At 28.2% G+C, this 23,586-nt stretch overlaps 1 protein-coding gene across 3 annotated transcripts in view; it reads right to left on the reverse strand.

The window, feature by feature from the left end:
• Window positions 1-12,544: 12,544 nt before the first annotated feature.
• The window catches only part of LOC107453704 (uncharacterized), a 52,077-nt gene continuing 41,035 nt past the window's right edge, over window positions 12,545-23,586 (reverse strand). For 2 of the 3 annotated variants that reach the window (XM_087168369.1, XM_087168367.1), the window contains 10 exons: window positions 23,334-23,351; window positions 22,855-22,881; window positions 22,601-22,627; window positions 22,117-22,134; window positions 19,714-19,740; window positions 19,156-19,182; window positions 17,535-17,558; window positions 17,043-17,069; window positions 13,766-14,098; window positions 12,545-12,651 (listed from right to left, as the gene is read on the reverse strand). In XM_087168369.1, coding sequence (XP_087024495.1) covers window positions 13,770-14,098; window positions 17,043-17,069; window positions 17,535-17,558; window positions 19,156-19,182; window positions 19,714-19,740; window positions 22,117-22,134; window positions 22,601-22,627; window positions 22,855-22,881; window positions 23,334-23,351 — 524 coding nt within the window. In that variant the 3' untranslated portion in view covers window positions 12,545-12,651; window positions 13,766-13,769. The remainder of the gene's footprint in view (window positions 12,652-13,765; window positions 14,099-17,042; window positions 17,070-17,534; window positions 17,559-19,155; window positions 19,183-19,713; window positions 19,741-22,116; window positions 22,135-22,600; window positions 22,628-22,854; window positions 22,882-23,333; window positions 23,352-23,586) is intronic. The other variant, XM_087168368.1, reaches the window with a different exon arrangement.

Consider the following 23,586-nt stretch of genomic DNA (forward strand, 5'->3'; position numbering starts at 1 on the left):
ACTTGATTATAACAATAAGGGTAAAAAAGGGTGTCAAGTTGTTAACATTTCCAGTGGATCTAGTTATTTTCATATAATATATTAAAAATTTTATATTTAATTTTAGCTGGAAGGATCCATTTTCGTTAAGCGTTCCGTTTCTCTCTTCAGTGCTTTAGATAAAAAAAAAAAAGTAAATTCTTATGAATCTGTTTGTTCGCTTGCTGATATTTGTCTTCATTTTAAAAGCAATGTATGTATATATTAAAACGATTTTGTTGAAATTGTATTCCCAGATAACACAGTGTAAACAGATAATGTGTCAAAGAATTAATGAAGGTAGGAGTTTTAGTTATGTCTCACTAGAGTTGTACATTAGGCTTATCATCCATTTAAACTTAAATCTGAAGGGGTAGGAAATTTTCTCCAGATCTCTGTACATTTGGCACAGCAATGTGATCGACCACAGGCCTCTCGATTCCACAGATTTCAATAGCACATATATCGCATGTACTCGGTGGTGTCGAGGATCGAGCACCGCCCCCGTCGAGGACTAGAATGGCCCTTAAAACCCCTATTAACCGGGAACTAAGCTTAAATGGAAAAATCTTGGTCAAAAAACAAAGAAAAAAATTTGTCGCACTAATGTCAAAATATGAAAAAGCAAATATTTAATTTCTCTCTTCTTTTCTCTTTCTTGTTGTTGTCGTTGTTGTTAATTTACGTCGCACTAGAGCTGCACAATGGGTTATTGGCGACGGTCTGGGAAACATCCCGGAGGATGACCCGAAGACATACCATCACAATTTTGATCCTCTGCGGAGGGGATGGCACCCCCGCTTCGGTAGCCCGACGACATGCGCGCGAAGTCGAGCACTTTACGGTAGCACAGTTTAACGAGGACCAATACCGCACACCCTCGGTCCCTACGCAGACTGATCCAAGTGGCACTTGCACACTGACCGCAGCCAGTGATGTTTGACTTCGGTGATCTGCTGGGAACCGTGTCTTAACGATCAGTCCACTGCGAGACCTTTTTTTTTTTCCCTCAAAGGTGTTTTTTTTTTTTTTTTTTTTTTTCAGGGTCTATGTATTACCATTGCAAAATTTAGGTCTTAACTTCAATTTTTGAGGAACTTTCTCTTTTCCTTACTTAAATCCTTTTCTTTTTTATTTATATGATCTAAATAATTAAAAACAATTTATTTAACTTCATTAGCTATTTAAATCCTTCCAAGCATTGTGTCCCTAGGAAAATTTTACTAAAATTCCCTGTTATGTAACATTATTGCCAGATATGATTAAAAAAAAAAAAAATTAAAAAAAAAAACAAAAAAAAAAAAAAACAGACTATTTAATGCAAGAAAGCCTAAAACTGACAGTTCGGAAAAATAAACCGAACTCTCTAACTATTTTTAAAAGTACTTCAATTTCACATACACAAAAACTCACTCATAAATAATATTTTGCAAAGAAATAAAGAATTATCATTACTTGCTCTTATAAAAAAAAATTATTTTTCTGACATTACAACAAAACTTACAATTATTATTTATATTTTATGCTATTTTATATTATTTTCTATATTTTATAAATTTATATTATTTTTTACTATATATGATTTTCATAAATAATTTACTTACTGCAATTGAGATTTTATAATTAAACAATTTCCAGATTATAAAATTCAAGATTCAAAGCAAAATTTAATAAATTTGTAAAAACGTTGTTGTGTGTAAAAACGTCTTTTAATAACAACCAATATTTTAAAACTTCCCACACTAAATTTTATTACGAAAACTAATTTTGAGAATTATCTTTTAACCTGTCTTTTGATATGTATGTTTTTTTTCATTAATAAATATTATATACATTAAAGAATCAAGATTGATAAATTTTTCAAAATACTTTAATTCTATTTTTACAATTTATGAAGTTTCTGGAAGGAAAAAAAAAAATTAAATCAGTATTTTAAAATAAAGTATATGTCTCTTTCATGCAGTAAGAACATGGAATTTAAAAGTAGACTCATTTCTTAGCAATTATTTTGAAAAAACTTATATACGGTAAGCGATTATTGCAAAGTAAGAAATTAATAAATAAATGTTAACAAAATTAACCAAAAATAATCGTTTCTATTTCATGTTGATTGAAGTAGAAAATAATAATTATAATATTAAAATTATTTTTCATAAACTAGTATGGTGAGCGATAATTGAAATATAAAAAAATAGTGAATCAATTTTTACATAACAGAAAAATAAATTTTTTATATTAAGATCTTTGAATAATAATATTTATTAGTATTCGCATAGCACTAGAGTAGGCTCGAACCTAGGACGCCGTACCCTTGAGGCGAACGCTGTAACCACTACACCACGACTCTTGTTCTTGACAGAGATAATTTAAATTTAAGTATAATGTGTTTCTACGGTATGTTCGTTGCATGTCAAGTTGTAGAAAATGTTTACATTATTCAGTATTTCGGAAAATTTCTTAATTTTCATCATAGTTTAGTTATATAAGAATTAAAACTCATATTTCCCTTGTCAGTTACTGATAATGAGCCGACTCAATATTATCAACAAGCAAATATTTATAACCAGTTTAATGAAACAAAAATAATTATAAGTATTAAAAATTAAATATGAATTGTGATGAAAATCTGCAATGTTCAGTTTATTCGAATTCAAGAGAGACGTAAAAGATTATCTTTCTTGGGCTCTCACAGGTTCATCCTTTTTGTTTGAAACATTTTTACAATTAAATTTACGTTTATAATCCCAAAAAATTTACGTAAATATAACTATGCAACAAAACGTCAATTTTTCGCTAATAAAACGTTTTTAAAAAACGGTCAAAAAATGGATAAAATGTACACGTTAAAATAACGTATTTTAAGTACGTATTTTTAACGAAATATTTAAAGGGAAAATTGATAACGTTAAAATAACGTAATTTTAACGTATACGTTTTAACGAATGAAGAAATGGTGAAAATCATTACGTAAAATTAACGTAATTTTAACGTATACGTTTTAACGAATGAAGAAATGGTGAAAATCATTACGTGAAATTAACGTAATTTTAACGTATACGTTTTAACGAATGAAGAAATGGTGAAAATCATCACGCGAAATTAACGTAATTTTAACGTATACGTTTTAACGAATGAAGAAATGGTGAAAATCATCACGTGAAATTAACGTAATTTTAACGTAAGACCAAAACCTTATAACGGACAAACGGATTTTTAACGTTTATTTGCCCTTTCATGCTGCATGGGTATACATGTACATAATTACAAGTAATGTATAAATACATGCGTACATTTACATATATGAAATTACAATATACACATACATTGTGCATACATTAAAAAAATTTATATAAGTAAAGTTATTAAAGTTTGTTTTAAAATTTATTCTAAGGCATATTAAACTCGACCTCATATTTTTTAGAAAGCAAACGATAATTTTATTTTAAATTTCTAAATATTATTTCCACATATAAAATTTACCGTTTTTTTTACAATTTAAAAAATTTCTATGAATCATGTATTATGTTATAAAGAAAATAAATCTGTATTGTCAAACATTTCATGAAAATACCTGAAAATAATTTTTTATTCAAAGAATTTCAAAATGATATAGAACAATTAAAGCTGAAAACTAAATTTAAATATCGTTTGATTTTGTCATTTAACTTGATTGAGTCATTAAAAGTTAACTTACATGCATTTTATTTATTGCATTGTACACTTATTTAGACATAAATGTCATGTACATATGTATACGCGTAATGTATGTACGCATGTACAATGTATGTACATACATTCATGTATTGTACATGCATATAGTACATATGGATATGCATACATGGAACATACGTGCATTGTACATGTGTGGATACATTCATTGGACATATATACATTGCACCATATGCATAGATAGGGATAGCATGCATGTACACATGTAAAATTTGTTCGAAAGAATTATGCCTTATATATTTATGCACATATGTACTGTATATGTACACACATACGTTCATTTCATCATATATACATTATATGAATATACATCTGTACAATATATTCATCTGTACAATATATGCATCTCAAATGTGTGTATGTACATACGTTATGCATGTCGAATGTATGTATGAATATGTGTAAAATAAAAATGCTCCCAATGTACGTACAATCGTACACAAATTTGTTATACATATTTGGATGCATACATTGAACGTGAACATATTGTTTATATGTACATAAATACATTGGACATGGACATGCATATCATGTACATGTATACATACATATATTGTACATACTACACATGTACCTATATTGTACATGCATACATATATTATACTGTTCATAAATAAATTGCACATGCATGCATGGGACATACATTGTACAGACAATGTATGTATGTTCGAACAAACAACAAGTACTTGTATATACATGCGTACATGAACATAGATATACATTTTGCATACACAAATATTTGCATAAAATGCATATATTCATTGAGTATAAATGTACATGTCTACATTGTTTGCACATACATACGTATTATTATCTATATGCACACGTACATATATTTTATACTTACAATATAAGTGTATGTATATGTGTGTGAAACTAAAAAGTCTGAACATATGCACTAGATAAAATCATCTGTACATACATTTTAGTTACATTCATTTGTACGTATACAAATACGTACAAAATGCATTACATGTAAATACGTGCAAAATGTATCATTATAAAATACATTGTACTATCTACTGTAAAATATAATCATTTATAAGAATACAATAGTCTTGTAATCGTGTATTTAGATTGTATGTAATCAAATTACATGTAATCAAATTGCATGTAATCATGATTACATGTAATCATATATTTTGATTACTTGTAATCATAATTGCCCGTAATCGTTTTTGTTGTGATTACTTGTAATCGCAATTACTTGGAATAATGATTACAAGTAATTGATTACTGTAATCAAAATTGTAATCTTGATTACAGCTGTAATCAAAATTTTTTGAAAGTTGTAATCACGATTACAAGTAATTGATTACTGTAATTGACTATGTAATCATTATTACAGCTGTAATCAAACTTTGTAATCACGATTACAAGTAATTGATTACTGTAATTAATATTGTAATCATGATTACAGCTGTAATCAACATTTTTGAAAATTATAATCATGATTACAAGTAATTGATTACTGTAGTCAAAAAATGTAATCGATTACATGTTTGGCCAACTCTGCGGTAAGGGGACTTTTACCCATGATCCGTTTATCACTGAGGATATTTTACGTCGACACTGTGGTCGGTGCAAGGCGGATGTGAAATTCGTATGACCAAACTATCTCGGGGATTCGAACCCGGTTCACCTCATTGGACGGCAAACGTTGTATCCCCAGAGTCATCACGGCCCTCATGGAATACATATAGGAACACAAGCAATGAGAATTTAACCCTTTTTTGATTGATTAATTATTTTCAAGAAAATCTATTTTCGGGAGTTGAATTTGTAATTTTGTCAAAAATATGTAGTTAAACAATTTAGTTTTGGGAGAATATACTACTGGCATATAAAGTTTCTAGTAATAATTTAGAGATTCGCTTCAAATATTTGCTCCAACAAACAGACATTGTTTAGATTGCAAGGTTTTCCAGAAATGTCATTTATTAAAATCATGGGTAGGTAGGTACTTTTTTTACGTCTCACTAGAGCTTCACAACGTTGTATTGGTGACGGTCTGGGAAAAATTACTGAGGATGATTTGAAGACATGCCATCGCAATTTTGATCCTCTGCAGAGGGGATTTAAAATACTGGCATAAACTTAGGAGTTGATCTGTACATTTGTTTGACTGATTCGGTGATACAAACTGCGTGAGTTTGAGTTGAAATTTGACTGCAATTTTACATCATAATGAGCCCTCCAGAGATTCAATGCAGAACTGAAACGGTTTTATGTAATGACGTGAAATGTTTTTTATTAGAGTCCTTTTTAAAAATAGTAGCTTATGCTTTGGAATTAAGCTGTAGCATTATCCGAAACTTGCAGTAAATAAAATTGTGAACACTACTTAAAATGTGTCTGATTTTTCTTTTTTTTTGTGGACACGTCATAAATAGAAATCTCAAATTTTAACCATGGAACTTAAAGTATTTTCAAGTAATTTTTTTCAACAAAATCTTTAAAAAACTGCAGCATTAGCTAGTGTTCTTATTTGAAATATTGGTGTTATCATATATTGGCGTATTAAAATATTAGCGTAAGATTAAAGTTAAACGTTTCTTTCGTCTTAAACTTGCTTTAAAACAAGTTTGAATTTGAGAAAAAATTTCACAGAAAAATTACATTTTAAGGGATTTATTTTACTCAGCTATTTATATCGGAAATTTGCAATGTGAAACCGGAATTTATTAGACGACAGTTTTTTTCCAAGAAATTCTATTCTTAAATAGTTGCAACGTATGCTTTGGAGAATAGATGGAATTTTGTAACTCATGCTCAAAATGAAAAAAAAAATGTCTGAAATTTAATGTTATGAGAAACATTTCAGAGACCCATTTTGAAACTTTGCACCATAGAACCAACTCGTTTTAGACGTATTCAAGACGTATTTCATAAAAGCAAGCTATAGATTTAAAAATACGAGGCGAAATACTTTCGGCCAATTTAAGTTGTCTTTTTTTTCATTCTAACGTAAAAATATGAAAAGAATTGAAGAAGTTCTAGGCACGCGTGGTGCAGATATTTTATATGCTTGCAATCACGCTTTTTTTTTTTTTTTTTTTTTTTTGTGGGAGTGACATGAGACCACGTGGGTGGACGAACAGATTCGTTTAAAAAGATAGCAAATACAAAACACTCTAAAACAAAATTTAAAAAAATATATATATATAATAAACATTATGATAAGTAATAAGACAGATAGTTTCTTTTTATAAAGAAACCGATGAATAATAAATTTACAAGTTGCTTTTTAAAAAAATAAATCACATTGTTATGATATATTTAGATTAATCAACAATATATTTAAAAAACGAAATGAGAATTTAAAAATTGAGACCTATTCAAATGATCAGAAATAAATCATTCCTTTCGACATTCCTGATTGGTTTCGATATTTCTGTTCTGAAAATAATATTTTACATGTAATCAATTGTAAGCCAGTCAGTGATATATTGCTATTTGAGAAAAAATAATAAGAAAGGATTAAATAAAGCTGCATTCAATAGGGAAGCAATTTCTTTAGAGAGTGCTTTAAACAAATGTGGTTATAAAATGGGAAATAAAGGCTTCAGGGTTTTAGAAATGCCTTAAAAGGAAAACTTAACCGATCCAATAAAAACTTGATTTATGTATCTAAGAGGGAAAATAAACTGTTTTTCGATTTTTAATCTAAGGAACTTTATGCGTGTTTCGAACTTTTATTTCTTTTCAATGAGTTTTATTGGATTTTTTTACAGCAATGATGTAAAGCGTCAAGAATATGATAATTGCTTGGATTCGAGTGTCTTAGAAAGCAACGATATCTTGAAAATCCAATTAGAGAAAAACTTAAGGAGATTGAAATTTATGATCTGCTGCGTTCTGCCGAGGAAAAAAAGTCTTTTTTTCTGTTTTTCTTTTCATCAAGGTGTTTCAAAATTAAAGACAGATATGATCAACAGGTAGCACTGCTGACAAAAAAACTATCAAGCAATGTTTTCAAAATAACTGCCATTTGCGGCTGGAAAGGTGTGCAAGTCTGTGAAAAATCTCCTGTGAAAATATTTGAGTTTGAATTTATAATTCTTCATATCTGCATAGTCATCTGCAGTCGAACTTTGTGGTTAGTTTTAAAAACAAATTCTGTTTTTTTTTTCTTTTTTAAACAGAGCTCAACTTTCAACTTATTTCTATTTCTTCATTTTTCTATATTTAATTTTTTCAAATCATCGAATATTTCGTGGGTACTAGATATTTAAATACCCTGCGTTGTATGAAGGCAAATAATAATAATAACTAAACATTGGCAGCAAAAATGCAGCATAGAAAACAATTTACTCATGGTATTTCCTTGATTTAAGAAAGATTTGCTATAGTTAAACATCCTTAATTTTGAATTCATGCATTTGGGGAAAAATTCTTGATACAATTTTTAATACTATCTTACATTACATGCTGTAGTATTTTCAGTAGAATATAAGACACTTTTGGTATATTCTCTTCACTTAGTTGCCATTAGAGGGAACTAGAGTAGAAAATTAAACTAAAACCAACTAACTAACTCCCTGGCATTACAGTCCATGTTGGACCATAGCCTTACTAACAATTTCCCTTCAAAGTCGCCTGTCTTAGCTTCCAATTTCGAACTTTTAGAATCTTAAGGTCTTTTTCCACCTCGTCAAACCATATTTTGACTGGCCTTCCTCTTTTCCTTTGGCCCTGGCACTGCCCCTTGAATATCTTCTTAGTGCCTCTGTTTTCCTACATTCTCTCAAGATGTCATAGCCATTGAATTCTCTTTGCTTTTACATAGTTGATTATGTAGTAGTTTAAAATTAAACTAAACTTTATAATTGCTGTTTAAAATATATGCATCTAAAGCTTAAAAATACTCCCGGGAATGATGTTTCAATCACATTGCAAACATCCTTAAAGTATAGTATGTGATTAGAAGAAGCTCATTTAAAAATTATGAGTATTTATTGTGCTATTTGGATATTTGTAACTCGAAAATGAATTTAAAGTGATTATGCCTGAAACCATGTGATTTAAATCAGATTTAATTGAATTCCTGTAAGACATATCACGCGTGTGTGTTGAACCTGATTGGCTGGACACACTCACTCTACAAATGCCATGATTCACCTACTATGACTTCACTTACAGGTATCCCATTCTAACATATTTTAATCACGATTATCGATAAAATTAAGTTCTTGCTCTTCGAAAATTAGTTTTCTGTCTAATAAATAGATGGCAACACAATATCAAAGTCATTGAAATTTATCCTAATTTAAATGTTATCCCAGCAATTAGGAAACCTTACCGAAACTTAACTGAAAGAAATTATTTGTGATTGCCATAAAATTATCAGTTATATATGTTTTTATAAGAAGGTGAAAGGCGCTTTTGAATAATTTTACAACGTTCTTGTGATTAAAAATATAATAAATTTTTTAAGCGCTTTCACTCTAGATTGATTTCTTATATTAGAGTCACTTTGAAGTAGTTAGGTTTTTAAGTGTCTGACAAAATATTAGTTACGTTTCTACCTTCATTTTTGCTGCCTTGATTATGATTCCAAAAATACGTTTTCCAATTACCATCATGCTATTCCAAGATAGCAAACATTGTATTTAATATTTCTCTTGATTGATACATTAAGGTTGACTGGTTAATAATTATTCCTACAAAGCACAAATCTTATAACGCTAATATTATTTTTTAAAGATTGAAGAAAGGTACGCATTACCACAAAAAATGTAATTTCTTTGCTTTGAAAACCTTGATTTTGTTCCTTCCCTTTCGTCTTTCCCTTTGTATATTAAGGTTTCCAAATGCAACATTTTTTTAATGATGATATGCAGTGTTTTGAGATTCAATCTCGAAATTAAAGGGCTGTTTATGCAAGTTTAATGCGAACTTCATTGCGCGTCAACTATCGTAGTTAAATTTAAGATTGCTTTAAGCTTAAATGGTTTTTTAGCTAATCATTTATAAACTTTATTGGGATTTTGTGGAAAAGGTTGCTGCTACTTCAAAACTAACCTTACAATATGTTATCTGGTATTTATTAAGATCAGCAATCAGATCTGTTATCAAAAGCAATGCACGGAAAAGAAAGTCAGCAGAAAGTTATTCTACTTTTGTGTTCATATTTGCAGTGTGGTTAAATAAACTTTTACATATGTATACAAAATTTTAAATTCAACCTACTGAACTTCCAACTAGACATGGAAACATTACGACTCATAATATTTAGCATTATCATTAGTGACCTTAATGATAAGCTGTAAAGGTAACACCAAATTTTTTTAAATATAAGCCACAACTTATCTACCGATATTTTATCTCAGTTTGTGAACAAAAATTTCTTTTAAGGATTCCAATATCTTATGACCTTTCCTCTAAGATGGAACCAAAAAAATTGCATTCTGATATTGGAATGTCTATTTTTTTGTTTGCAAAGTTTTGTGATTAAGTGTTTTTTGTTATTTAGGCTTGTGACTTGTGTTATTACTTTTGCTTCTCAGTTTGGTTACTTTTGTTACTAAAATTTGTTACTTTTGTTACTAAGATTTGCTACTTTTGTAACTATGATTTGTCATTTTTGTATCAGGTTTTGTTATTTTTGTTACTATGATTCGTTATTTTCGTTACTAGTTTGCTGCTTTTTCTTACTAAAATTTGTTACTTTTGTTGCTAAGTTTTGTTGCTTTTGTTTGCGACTCGTGTATAAAATGTGTTAAGCTAAGCAAACATTTCACAAAATTTTGAGGGAAAAACATTTGTTTTAAACTTGGTCATAATATTTACTCCCCCCCCCCCTGTGTAAGAAATCATTTTAAGTTACAGCTCATTCTTTTAAACAACGGAAGAAAATGCTAATTCTATCTGAGGCGTTTTCCTCCAAAACTATCATAAGTCAACTAAGAAAAGAAAATTGCAAAAACACTGTTACATTTTTCATAAATTTACATTTATATTCAAATATTAGTTCTGCTTGGGTGACATTTACAACAAAAGGCAACGTTTTATCATAAACCTCATGACAAATGTAGATACTCAAGAAATTGATGGTGTCGTAAACAATACGTTCCCGACGGATTTAAAATCACTGATAACCAAGGATTTTTTAAAACAAAACATTCTATCCTCCCTTTTTGAATGGAACGTTAAAAATATTTCCAATGTGATTGGCTGAGGAAAATAACCGGAGATAGAAAAGATTTTAATAAGTTACGTGCAAGAAAACTTTCATAACTTAGCGAGATTAATCTTAAATATTTTGAGCTGTCTTTTATAAGTAACTGTTGTTTATTTCCACTTCTTTGGAAATATTATGATTACTTTGGATTTTATGCAATAAGCGAAAAAAAGAAGAATTAAGAAAAGAGAATGAAAATCGCTCCCTCCCAATGCTAAGAAAACTTGAATAGCAGTTAGTATTTTCATAATGACGTAAGGCTGATGTTGTGCAAGTAAAACTCTTTCCAGGTGCTCTGCAGATTACAGGATGGCTACTCGAGAGTTGATATTTGACGTGGTGAAAGGACTGTTTCTGTTATTGAACCTATCATGCTTTTTTTTTATTTATTATTTTTCAAATTTCAATTTGATTTGTCAGGAGGTTATTTCCAATTTATTAAAACATTCCTCTTTTTTATGCTTTTAAAACGACCTTTTATCCGTTTTAGTTTCTTATTTGAATTGACATAGGTTGACTCTGTATTTCATTTGCAAGTAAAATTACATCTCAGGCTCTCTGCAGATAGCAGGAATGTAACTAGAACGTTGATATTTGTCGCGCTGAAAGGACTATATTAATTTTTAAACTTATCACCTTTTTCCCCTTTTCAAATCAGATTTGTTCGAAGGTTATTTCCCATTTACAAATATTTTCCCCCCTTTACGCTTTAAAAATGACTGTATATCCGTTGTAGTTTCTTATTTGAATTAACGTAATGGATTAAGGTTGACGATGTATTTAATTTACTAGTAAAATTATCTTTCTCAAGCCGCTCTGCAAACTGCATGAAATAAACTAGAGAATTGATATTTGAGATGCTAAAAGGAACATTTTTATACCGATCACACTTTTTTAATTTTATATATTCTAATTTGATTTGTTCTAAGATTATTTCTCATTTATTAATATTTTCTCCTTAAAAATGACTCTTTATACGTTGTAGTTTACCAATTAAATTAATATAATGCCGTTAGGTTGACGTTGTATGTCATGTTGTTAACAAGTACATGACATACAGCACCACATGACATATACATGACATGCAACGTACTTCTCTTTCATTTCTTCTTATTGTGTCACGTATTTTGTTTTCTTTAGTTCATTTATTTCCATGTGCAATTACAGTTGATTATTTTTTCAAATACTGTGAATCATTTATTTTGTTTTTATTAACATATTAACAAAATGTGCTAACATGAAATTGTGATAATTGAAATAAATTCTAGAATTAACTGAATGAATTGCAAAAAGATTAAACGCAATTTATAATTACTTATTTTTTTAACAAAGTGATTTTTGTGTTTTTTTTTCTTTTTTTGCGAAAATATTATTTTATATCAAAAAAATGCAATAATGAAACACATGTTATCCCGACGGTAAGTAATAGGATATTTTTATAAAGTTATAGGATTCCTCTAGGAGTTATGAGATTCCTCCTGATACATTTTTTTTAAATGTATGAGTGGTCTCTAAATTAATTAAATTACCAAGTAAATTACAGTGATTATTTGAAGTACTCATAAAAGTTTGATTCTGTTTTTAAAGTTTGTTTGAAAATTCATGAACATCATATGCATCTAAAAAACATTTATTGATCATATATAAATTTCAAATAATTTAGAAATACAACCTCTTCGGACAATATATATACATCATACCAGGCATTAAAGCAGGTTAACCTGAAAAATATTTAAGTTATTGTAATTTTAAAAATTATGAAATCAAAATAAAGCTGAGATAAAAACTACAGTTTACATCTTAAACGCCTTATTAAGCCTCTTTTAGCACAAAAATATCAACCCAAATATAACAGCAGTTTTTTGACGCAAAAAGAAGTGAAGTTTACATAAAATGAATCAAATTACAATAAATAGTACTGTTCTTGCAATTAAAGTAAAATAGTAAATTTCTTTTTATTATTGAAACCATACAAACTATTATAACAAAAAGACAGTCTTTGTTTAAAATAATTGTCGAAATAATTTCAATCGCTTATTTTTCCATCAAAACCTTTATCAAAACCAACTTTAATTTCAAATAAATATTCGCTTACATTAATTTGATACTATTGTTAATTTTTTATCACATTTACTGCATGTTATTTTCGCTTTATTTTTTCACATACCATATTATTTCTTTTTTTTTCAGGAAGAAAACTTTTAATTATATTCTATTCAGTATTCTAAGAAAATTATAAAAGCAGACATTTTCTACGTAACAGATTTTCATGTTAAAATTGCATAGGACATTTTATTTCGTTCAATAATTAAATGTCTGTTAAATTCTCTAATTCTTTTCCTAGAAAACATTTGTAGTTGAAATATTATATTATTAATTATATATTATATTATTAATAATTATACATTATATTATATTATATTACATTACATTACATTACATTACATTACATTACATTACATTATATTATATTATATTATATTATATTATATTATATTATATTATATTATATTATATTATATTATATTATATTATATTATATTATATTATATTATATTATATTATATTATATTATATTATGTTACATATGTATTCAAAAATAACGATTTCATACAATTCTTTTATTTTTGTAAATAGTTGTTTTTCAAGCGACAACGGATAGTATGTGTATTAAAGTAGAATTATAACTTTAGTAATAAATTAATAACTGTTTTTACAAGTACATTGATTCCAAACTAATACTTTGTGAAGTTTTTGACTTTTTATTAACAATACTCATAATGGAAATAAAATAAACTGAACAATAAATTAACTACGAAATAAAAATACATTTACCTAGCTAAAGAGTTTTATGTGTCCAAATTCTTCTTTCCCTCCGAGGAAAACCGATGTTTAAATTTCCTGATTCTCCTAACGCAGACCCCCCGAAATTTCCATGTTGGAATTCACCTCCATTTCCACCTGCCGATCCTCCATAACTTCTTTCCTCTCCTCCATTTCCTCCTCCTGCTTCTCCATCTTCCTTTCCTGCTCCTCCATCTTCTCCTCCACTTTCTCCTCCTGCTCCTCCATTTTCTTTCCCTATTCTTGAAAGTCTCTTTCGAAATTCACCTCCACCTCCTAACGAACCTAAACTGTCCGATCCAAATTTTCCTGCCATTCCATTAACTGAAATTAAAAGCAAATGCAGGTTAACTTAATACAAAGAAAGAGAGGCTACGCGCATCCTAAAGATTAAAAATTACGCATTGATCCATAGCCAAAAATGCCTTCCTACGTCATTATGGGCTCTTCCCTCTTATACAGTGATTAATCATTCGTATTTTTACTGGCACTTTTATCTATCTATATGATTTCAAATGCACTTTAGTTTAATGTTTTTTAATAATAATTGTCACAAATTGCTATTTTTGAAATGTCGATCAACTTGCGGAGCTTGCCAGTTTGATAGACAAATCAGTAGAATGCAGCATAGCAGATATTCCGGCATCTATAAGAAGGCAACTTTCAAAGATAATTAATTGAAAACAGAAATGAAAGATAATTTAATTTTTCTTTTAATTAGGGTAAAGAAAATAACTCCCTCAAATGCGCAATGTGTCATTAAGAATAATATCAGCTCCTGCAAATAAAGGTTTAGAAACAAAACACACGTGACTTATTCATTATGTCCATTTATTAAACAAAAGATTAAGAGAGATGTTGTATGCATGACTATTCATAAAAATTACTATTTTTGAAATCTTGATCAATTTTAGAAAGTATCTCCTTTACAAAAAGTTAATATTAGATGGTTGACATGATGGTTAATGTACAGTAACTTTATTAAATCTCAACTGTATATCTTCTGAACCATAACTCATACGCAGTTTTCACTTTCAGTTGGCCACTGTATGTAAGTCTAATTTTCTACTTTTAATGCATTAAACTCCAGTTTTCGAATAATGTATATACAAATACAGCGCGCAAAAAAAAATAGATGGACTGCCCTGAATACTTTTTGAGCTAATGTTTAGATCTTCACGTTCTTGAACTCAATCTTGTTGGTTCGAGAGGTTGAATTCTATTTTGCCTATTAATGAGAACTTACGATAGTTTAAACCAGGAAATAAGTCACAAAAACTTACGTTCTCAGAAAACACATACCCTTTTTTTCGACGGAATCGGATCTCTCACCCTCAAAATATAGGGGGTAGCAGCAAATTGGGAAATATGGTTGCAATAATTCGGTACAGAAGAGTTTTATAAAATTCGGACCCTTCTACGTTAATTTTGAACGAGTAGTTTGTTTTGGAAATATCGTATATTAAAATTTTATTTACCAGGAACTATTTCATCAATTTCTCTCATCTTATCATGGGGAACTTAATTCTTCAAAATGATGCTAAAATTTGAAAAATCTTACAATTGGAAATTTTTTCGACAAAATAATAAAATTTAATAAGTATTTACTAGAAGTTAACTTATTCTTTAGATAAATGAATTTCATAATTGTGTGCAGAGATATTTCGTTTTGTTTAAAAATTTCTTGAGATAACGAAGTACGCAGAAAGCAAAATTAATATTAAGGAGTACAAACTTTGGACATCCCTTCTGACAAAAATATGGGGACTATATTTCCCACATTACGGCTACTCCCTATTTTTTGGGGGTCAGAAATCCGAATCTGTCGTAAAAAAGGTATGTTAATTCAGAAAAAGTACGCTTTTTACATCTGATTTTTTATAGTGTGAAGTACAGTCTGAACAAATTAATTAACATATTTAAGGGTCAACCTCTCAAGCCATATAGATTGAGTCCAAGCTTCAGATTGGAAGTTATTCAGAGTGGAGCATTTATTTTTATTATGTTTTTGGCAAACATGCAATGTTAGTTAAGAAGTGTTTCAGTCCATCTAAACAGAAAAAAATTTATACATGAATTTATCAATTAGTTAGAACTTTTTAAACCACGAATAAATTTTGTTTTAAATTCACTAGATAAATTTTTTTTTGGATCTTGATCTTACATTAAAAAATAAGGTATTGTCTCTAAATTTATTGTTAGACATATATGGGTTTTAGTTAAAACCAATGGTATAATTATAGGTCAGTATTTCCAATGAAGCAGAAAAGTATTTTGGAGTTTAGACATCGTAGTCCTTTACATATTTGAATGACAACTAACTTGAAACTAAATTATAACACATTCAAGTATAAATAAGACGTTAATGAAATTAAAGAAATTAATCATAATCTGTGTTTGGTCTTAGAAACCTGTGGACACAAAACATTTAAAACTACTATAACTTCAAAAACGTAAATTATTTATCAGTTAAATCTTTTAATTCTTCAATGTAAAATTAATCATTCATTTAAAAGTCCCCACAGAGATATGATAGCAAGAGATATGATGACTACTGTCACTTATGAGTTGATATTTATAACATAACAAATTAAATTTGTAAACCATCTCAACTATGTTTGATATAATAATTAATTAATCAATGAATGTAAATATAATATTTAACATTCAAAACATATTTTTCTCGAAATTAAGAGTTTTTCTAAAATTAAACTGACAAGTCAGCTAGCCACTTGAGGCAGCTTGAATATATTTATTTCATAACTGAAAGATATTAAAAATTCACTTAGAGCCTGCTAACAGTATTTTTAAACTATCTAAATTAAAAAAAAGTTATTACACAAATAATTAGAAGTATTAAAAAAAATTTTAAAAAGTCGTTAACTAAACTATTATAACTGTGTTTGTGTTTTTTTTTTTACAAATTACGGCAATGTTTCAAAATTTAAGATTATAACTGAACAGTTTAATCAGTATTCCATAAGAAAACATTAATATAATTTAAACTTTCCGTTTTATAATATTTTTTATCATTATTAAAAAACTAATTTAAACTAAGACTTATATCGATTTCAATCACAAAATAATTATTAAAATATCCAAATAATTTTTTAGCATTTACACAAATTTACATTAGCATTTCTTATCAGGCATTTAAATGTATTTAAGCTTTAAGGTCTTGATTTTGTTTATAGGATCAACAACTACTTATATGTAATCCCTACTAAAAACAATTACTTGAAATTGTACAACTAATTAAATTACTCACCTGAGGTTAAAATGTCAGCTAAATCAGCTGAAAGAAGACCCTTAAATAAGTAAATATTTTAACAATAAAAGAACTTTCGAAGGTTTGCATCCATAACAAAACAATAAAAAGAACAATAAAAATGATTGTATTTTCGTTTTCGATTTAAAATGTTGGTAAGTTTCTTTATTAAAAGCTGAGATGGAAATAATTCGTCAAAATTTCAATCGTTTCTGATTATAGCCTATTGAATCTAGTATAAAATTCTAAACATGTAAATTGAATACAGCATAAGTGAAACAATGACAATTAAATGCAGTTTGTTATAAAATATACACTAACACTTGGAATCAATAATTTTTTTACTTTTCATCATACTTTAACCTTTCTCATCATGTTATGTTAGGACTTGAAATTTATTGATAATGTGCGTCAACACTTCTAATTGACTTAAACATAGAACAAATACAAAGAATAATTGAGACTCTTAATTGATATGTGAAAACAACTCACCACCACCACCGAAATTTTCTTGTACTAAATAAAAAATAATAATAATCAGATAATAAAATTATAAATCTAAATATATTTGTCCCTAAATAAGAAATATTTAATTAGGTTATGCATGCATATTTTATCATAAAGCTCCAGCTGAAAGTTGGAATTTTTTTATGGCTTCAATATATACTTCTAGGCTTATACTTTAGGCTTATACTTATATACTTTATATATACCTATAGAATACAAAATAAACTGCTCATGCGTAAATGCTTAATTTTGCTTAATGTTTGATTAAAATATAAAGAAAAACTTGGTGCAAAAAGAGATAGAACTATCCCCAGTTCATTAAACTTCATTTTTTTTAAAAAAAAAAAATTTCATTTAATAAAATTTCATTAAAATGCTTACATTTTTGATTTTGATGCACATAAGACAATTAGAAAAGTAGTTTATTTGAAACGTAATGAAAATATGAAATCAACGGATACGTAATAATATTAACCAAAAGTATTGCTTTCCTTCTCTTGCCCGAAAAAAAGTGTTTTCTGAATATTAATTGTTTTTCTAATAACAAAATAAACATGTAATACAAAGCAAGAGACGGAAGTGAAAATGAAAGTAAACAAAACCGTATCATGCAGTAATATATATATATATTTAATGGCGGGCACTTAGGGTAGTCCCATTGGCCACAGAAATGCCACAACTGCTACTCTCTTCTCGTTACCCAGTGGGAACCTGCGGCCAAGCCACGGCGGTGGAGCAGCATCGCCCACGTCACACAACCACAAACCTGTTTATAGGGCGGGTCACATTCACACAAAGAGGAAAGGACATAGAACACAGAGAGAGAAAGAAACATCCGTGCCCTGAGCAGGATTCGAACATGCGGCCAATGGCTCCGCAGGCAGACACGCTAACCACTCGGCCACCTGGCCGGCTGTAGTAAAATATAAAAATCTTTAAAAAAAAACATGGTAATAATGCAAGTTTATTAATTATTTATATCTAATGTTCGGAATAACTTTTAACTTTTGATCTAATGTTCGCATCTTCACGTTCTTGGACTGAATCTTAATGGTTCGAGTGGTTGAGTTCCATATGGCTAAATAATTAGAGCATGCGATATTTAAGTCACAAAATCTGTCCCAAAAACTTGTTAATTCTCAACTGTTTATCTTCTCTACCATAACTCGTTGCGTAATTTTTATTTTCCGTGGGTATGTAAGTCTAATTTTAAACTTTTAATACATAAAATACAACTATTTTGTTAATTAATTAGATCATACGATAGCTTAAGCAATGAACTAAACACACTTTTTTTTTCTCTATGAACTCGGATATCTCACCGGGGAGTAAGCGCAATATGGTCACAATAGTTTAGTCAGAAGAATGGTACAAAGTTGAGAAAATTCTATGTTAATTTAGAAAAAGTCGTCTATTTTGAAAATATCGTAAACTTAAAATTTGATTTCTCAAGAACTGTTTGGTCGATTTCTCTCATATTTTGTGTATTACAATTTAAATTTACATTCTTAAAAATGGCGTAAAATTTTGCATATTTTACGCTTAAAGTTTTTTTAGATAATTGTTAAATAAAATAACAACTTAAAGATATTAAAAAATCACTTACCGTTTCCTAGCAGAGCTTTCAAACCATCTAAATTTCAGAAAAAGTTATTTTACAAAACATAAAATTCAAAAAAAAAAAATATTTTTTTAAACGCTTTGCTAACTTACATATTATTACTATATTTTCATACATTTTTCTTTTCAAAATACGGCAAAGTTTCAAATTTTATGGTTTTAGTTTAACAGCTTAATCAATATTCTTAAAAAACACTAATATAATTTAAAGTTTAGGTTTCGTAATAATCTACATCATTATTTACAAACTAATTTAATCTAAGACCTACCGATTTCAATCACAAATTAATTATTCAAATCACCAAATGAAAACTTAGTATTTACACAAATTTATATTAGCATTTCCTGCTAGGTATGCCATTATATTTAAGTTTTATGCTCTTACTAAGAGTTTGCTTTCATTTATAGAAACATTAACTACTTTTGCGTAACAGAATACAAATACAAATAATTGAAGCAATACAAATAATCGAAATAATACAAATACAAATAATCGATACAGAATACAAATAATTGAAATTACGCAACTAAGTAAATTACTCACCTGATGTTAAAATATCAGCAAACTCACCTGAAGATAGATCATAAAGTTAGTTAATATTTTAACAATACCAAGTAATTGAAAGAAAATTTGCATCCCACCCCAGAAAAGAAAACAAGATGCTACACTGTTAGAATTTTCATTCTAAAATAATGGTGAAATAACCAGCAGCAGTATGTCCTTCCGAAGTTTACGGTAAAGAATATTTTTTATCTTTACGGTTTTGAAACCGTTTACAACTAGTATGGTTATAAAATCATGAACACAAAACTATACGGTTTTTTAACCATTTACTGCTTACATGGTTTGAAAACCTTGAAAAAAGAAATTTATCTGGACATAGGAGCAAAGATTCTCCTGAGATAATGGGCATTGGAGAGTGCAATCCACTGGAAATTCTTCATGTGTGTTAAAGGGAGTGGAAGTGTCTACTCAGGGACTCAAACCCCCGTTCTTTCGGCCATGATATAGACAGATTAGCTCTCTCGGCTACAATATGTACGCAGTTGCAATGAACTAAGTTGCTTCATTAGGCGTGTTTAGTGGGTGCAATAAAATTCTTGTTATTTAAGTGTTTTAGGTAAAAACAGTTAATAACTGTTTTTTCACACTGTAAATAGTTTCGTTACCATCTTATTTGTGGTTATTTGACCGTTTTGTTTAAATATGGTAAAATAGCAATTAAATAAATTGTTATTTAGCCATTTTTTGCGAGAAATTTCTGACAGTGCAGTATTTTTGCTTTCGACTTAAAATTATGGAAAAGTTTCTTTATTAAAAGCTGAGATGGAATCGGTTAGTCAAAATTTCACTAGATTCTGATTAGATTTTCCTATTGAATCTAGCCTACGATTCTAACAATGCGAATTAAATACAGCATAATCGAAACAATGACAATTAAATGCATTTATAAAATATATATTAAAACTCACAATAAAATTTTTTTTTTTTTTTTTACTTTAGCCTTTCATATCATGCTTTAGGACTTGAAATTTATTGATAATGCGCTTCAACACTTTTTATTTTCATATGATAGTTTAAGCAACCAAATGAGTACCAAAAACTACCGATCTCTGAATGAACATGATTTTCCTTTTCGATGGATTCGGATCTCTCATTCCCAAAATTTAGGTGGCAGCCACAAATTGGGATGCAATAGTTTCGTTAGAAAAATTTTGCAAAGTTTAAACCCTTCTACGATAATTTTGAAAAAGTAGTTTGTTTTAAAAGTATCGTATTCTTAAAATTTAATTTCTCAGGTACGATTTTACCGGCTTCTCTCAAATTTTGTATTTCGCCATGCAAAATTACATTCTTTAAAATGAAGTAAAAATTCGTATACCTTACAACCAGAAATTTTTTCAACTATTGTTAAATAAAATAATAAAATATAACGAATATTTACTAAGAGTTATTTTTTTCATGGAATTATCTTTAGATAAATTTCATAACTGTGTGCAAACATATTTCAATTTGCTTAAAAATTTTTCGAGATAACGAAATACACAAAAGGTAAAATTAACATTAACGAGTACAAAGTTTGGACCTCCTTTCTGACAAAACTTTTGGGACTGTATTTCACAGATTGTGGCTACCCCCTATTTTTGGGGGGTTAGAATTACAAATCCGTCGAAAAAAAAGGAATATTAATTAGGAAAAAGCACACTTTTTATATCTGATTTTATAGTTTACTGCATCGTCTGCACAAAATAATTAACATATTTGAGGTCACCCCTTCGAAACATATGGATTGAATACGTGAAGGCCCAATCTTCAGATTAAGAGATATTCAGAGTGGTGCATTTATTAATTTATTTTTTTACGCAGCACACTTGTACTATTTTCTAAGAAATATTTAATTGGACTATCTAAACAAAAAAACAGTGTGCATGGATTAATCAATTAAATAAAACTCTTTAAGCCGCAAATAAATTTTGGTCAAAACTCAGTAGCTGAGATTTTGTTTTTTTGATTTTGAACAAAACATGGCGTTGTTTTATATTTTTTGTTAAAGAGTTATGGATTTTAGTCAAATTTAATGGTATAATTATGCTCTTTAACGACAACTTCAAAAGCTTTAAAATTATTTATCAGTTAAATCCTTCAAATCTTCAATATAAAATTAATCATTCCCTTAAAAGTCCCTAGAGATAAGAAAGCAAGAGGTAGAATAAGCACTGTCGATTATGAGTTGACATTTTAAAGAATAATAAATTAAATTAATAATTTATCTAAAATATATTTGATATAATAATTAAGTAATCAAATAATGTATACATAATATTTAATATTTCATCAAAACATACTTATACGAAATTTAGAGTTGTTCTGAATTTAAATTAACAAATCAGATATCCACCTGAAGCAGCTTGACTATATTCAATTCATAAATTATAAATTACTTACCGCCTTCTAATTGGCTTTCTAAAGTAAAAAACAAAGTCCGAAGTAAAAGAAAAAGTTATTTTACAAATAATTAAAAACTTCAACAAAAAATAAAATTTCGCTAACTAAACTACAATTGCTGTATTTGTACATTGTTTTAATAAATTACGGCAATGTTTCAAAATTTTTGGTCACACTTTAACAGTTTATTTATTATTCTATAAAAAAACCTTTATTATAATTTAAACTTTCGGTTTTCAAATGTATTTTGAATCGTTATCAAAAACTGATCGTCAAATCAATAACAATTTGACTTAAAATCGTCAAATCAATTCTCTGCATTTGCAAAAATTAATATTCGCATTTCCTATCAGGTAAGGAAATATATGTAAACTCTAAGGTATTGCTAAGATTTTGCTTTTATTTATAGGATCAACAACTACTTTCGCGTAATCCATACAGAATACAAATAAATGAAATTAAAGCAGGTAAATAAATTACTCACCTGGGCCTAAAATTGTACCTAAATCAGCTTAAAAAAGAAAAGAAAATAAGTTTAAAAACTGCATAGAAATTTCAATAGTAAAAGGAACTTTCTAAAATTGGCACCCCCCTAAAAAAATCAAAATGCTTGTATTCTTGCTTTCGACTGAAAAATTATGGAAAGCTTCCTTATTAAAAGCTGAGATGGAATTAGTTAGTCAAAATTTCATTAAAGTCATTCTATTCGTAAATTAAGGATATTGGAAAATAACTTACTTTTTTGTAACAGGTCTTGGATGCCCTCTAAATTGAAAAAAAGTTATGTAACAAATAATTAAAATTTTCAATAAATTTCTTATTAAAACAGTTTCGCTAACTAAACTATTATTACTATCTTTGCATATTTTTTTTGTTACAAAATGCGTAAAAATTTCAAACTTTATGGTTATACTTTAACAGTTTAATCAGTATTCCATAAAAAAAACTTTATTATAATTTAAACTTTCGATTATGTAATATTTTACATCATTAATAACAAACTAATTTAATTTAAGACCTACCGATCACAAAATAATTTTTAAAATCGTCAAAGAAATTCTTTGCGTTTATAAAAATTTATCTTAGCATTTCTAATCAATATGCAAATATATTTAAGCTTTAAGGTCATGGTTTCATTTTTAGGATCAACAACCACTTTCGTGTAATCCATTCAAAATAGAAATAATTGAAATTATGAAACTAAATAAATTACTCACGTGGGGTTAAAATGTTTCCTAAATGAAATGAAAAAAAACATGAAATTAGTTTTAAAAAATTCATAAAAATGTCAACAATATAAAATAACTTTTCAAAATTTGTTTACTCTGAGAAAATATTTCGACTTAAAATTATCGTAAGTATTATTGAAAGAAAACAGGAAAATGGTTAGTCAAAATTTCATTAGCTTCTGAATATATCTAAATTACTGTTACTGCTAAATATTGCATAATCAAAACAAAGACAATAAAA

This window comes from Parasteatoda tepidariorum, chromosome 7 (assembly GCF_982258835.1).
Source record: "Parasteatoda tepidariorum strain Cologne lab strain chromosome 7, Ptep-v5.0, whole genome shotgun sequence".
Lineage (NCBI taxonomy): Eukaryota > Metazoa > Arthropoda > Arachnida > Araneae > Theridiidae > Parasteatoda > Parasteatoda tepidariorum.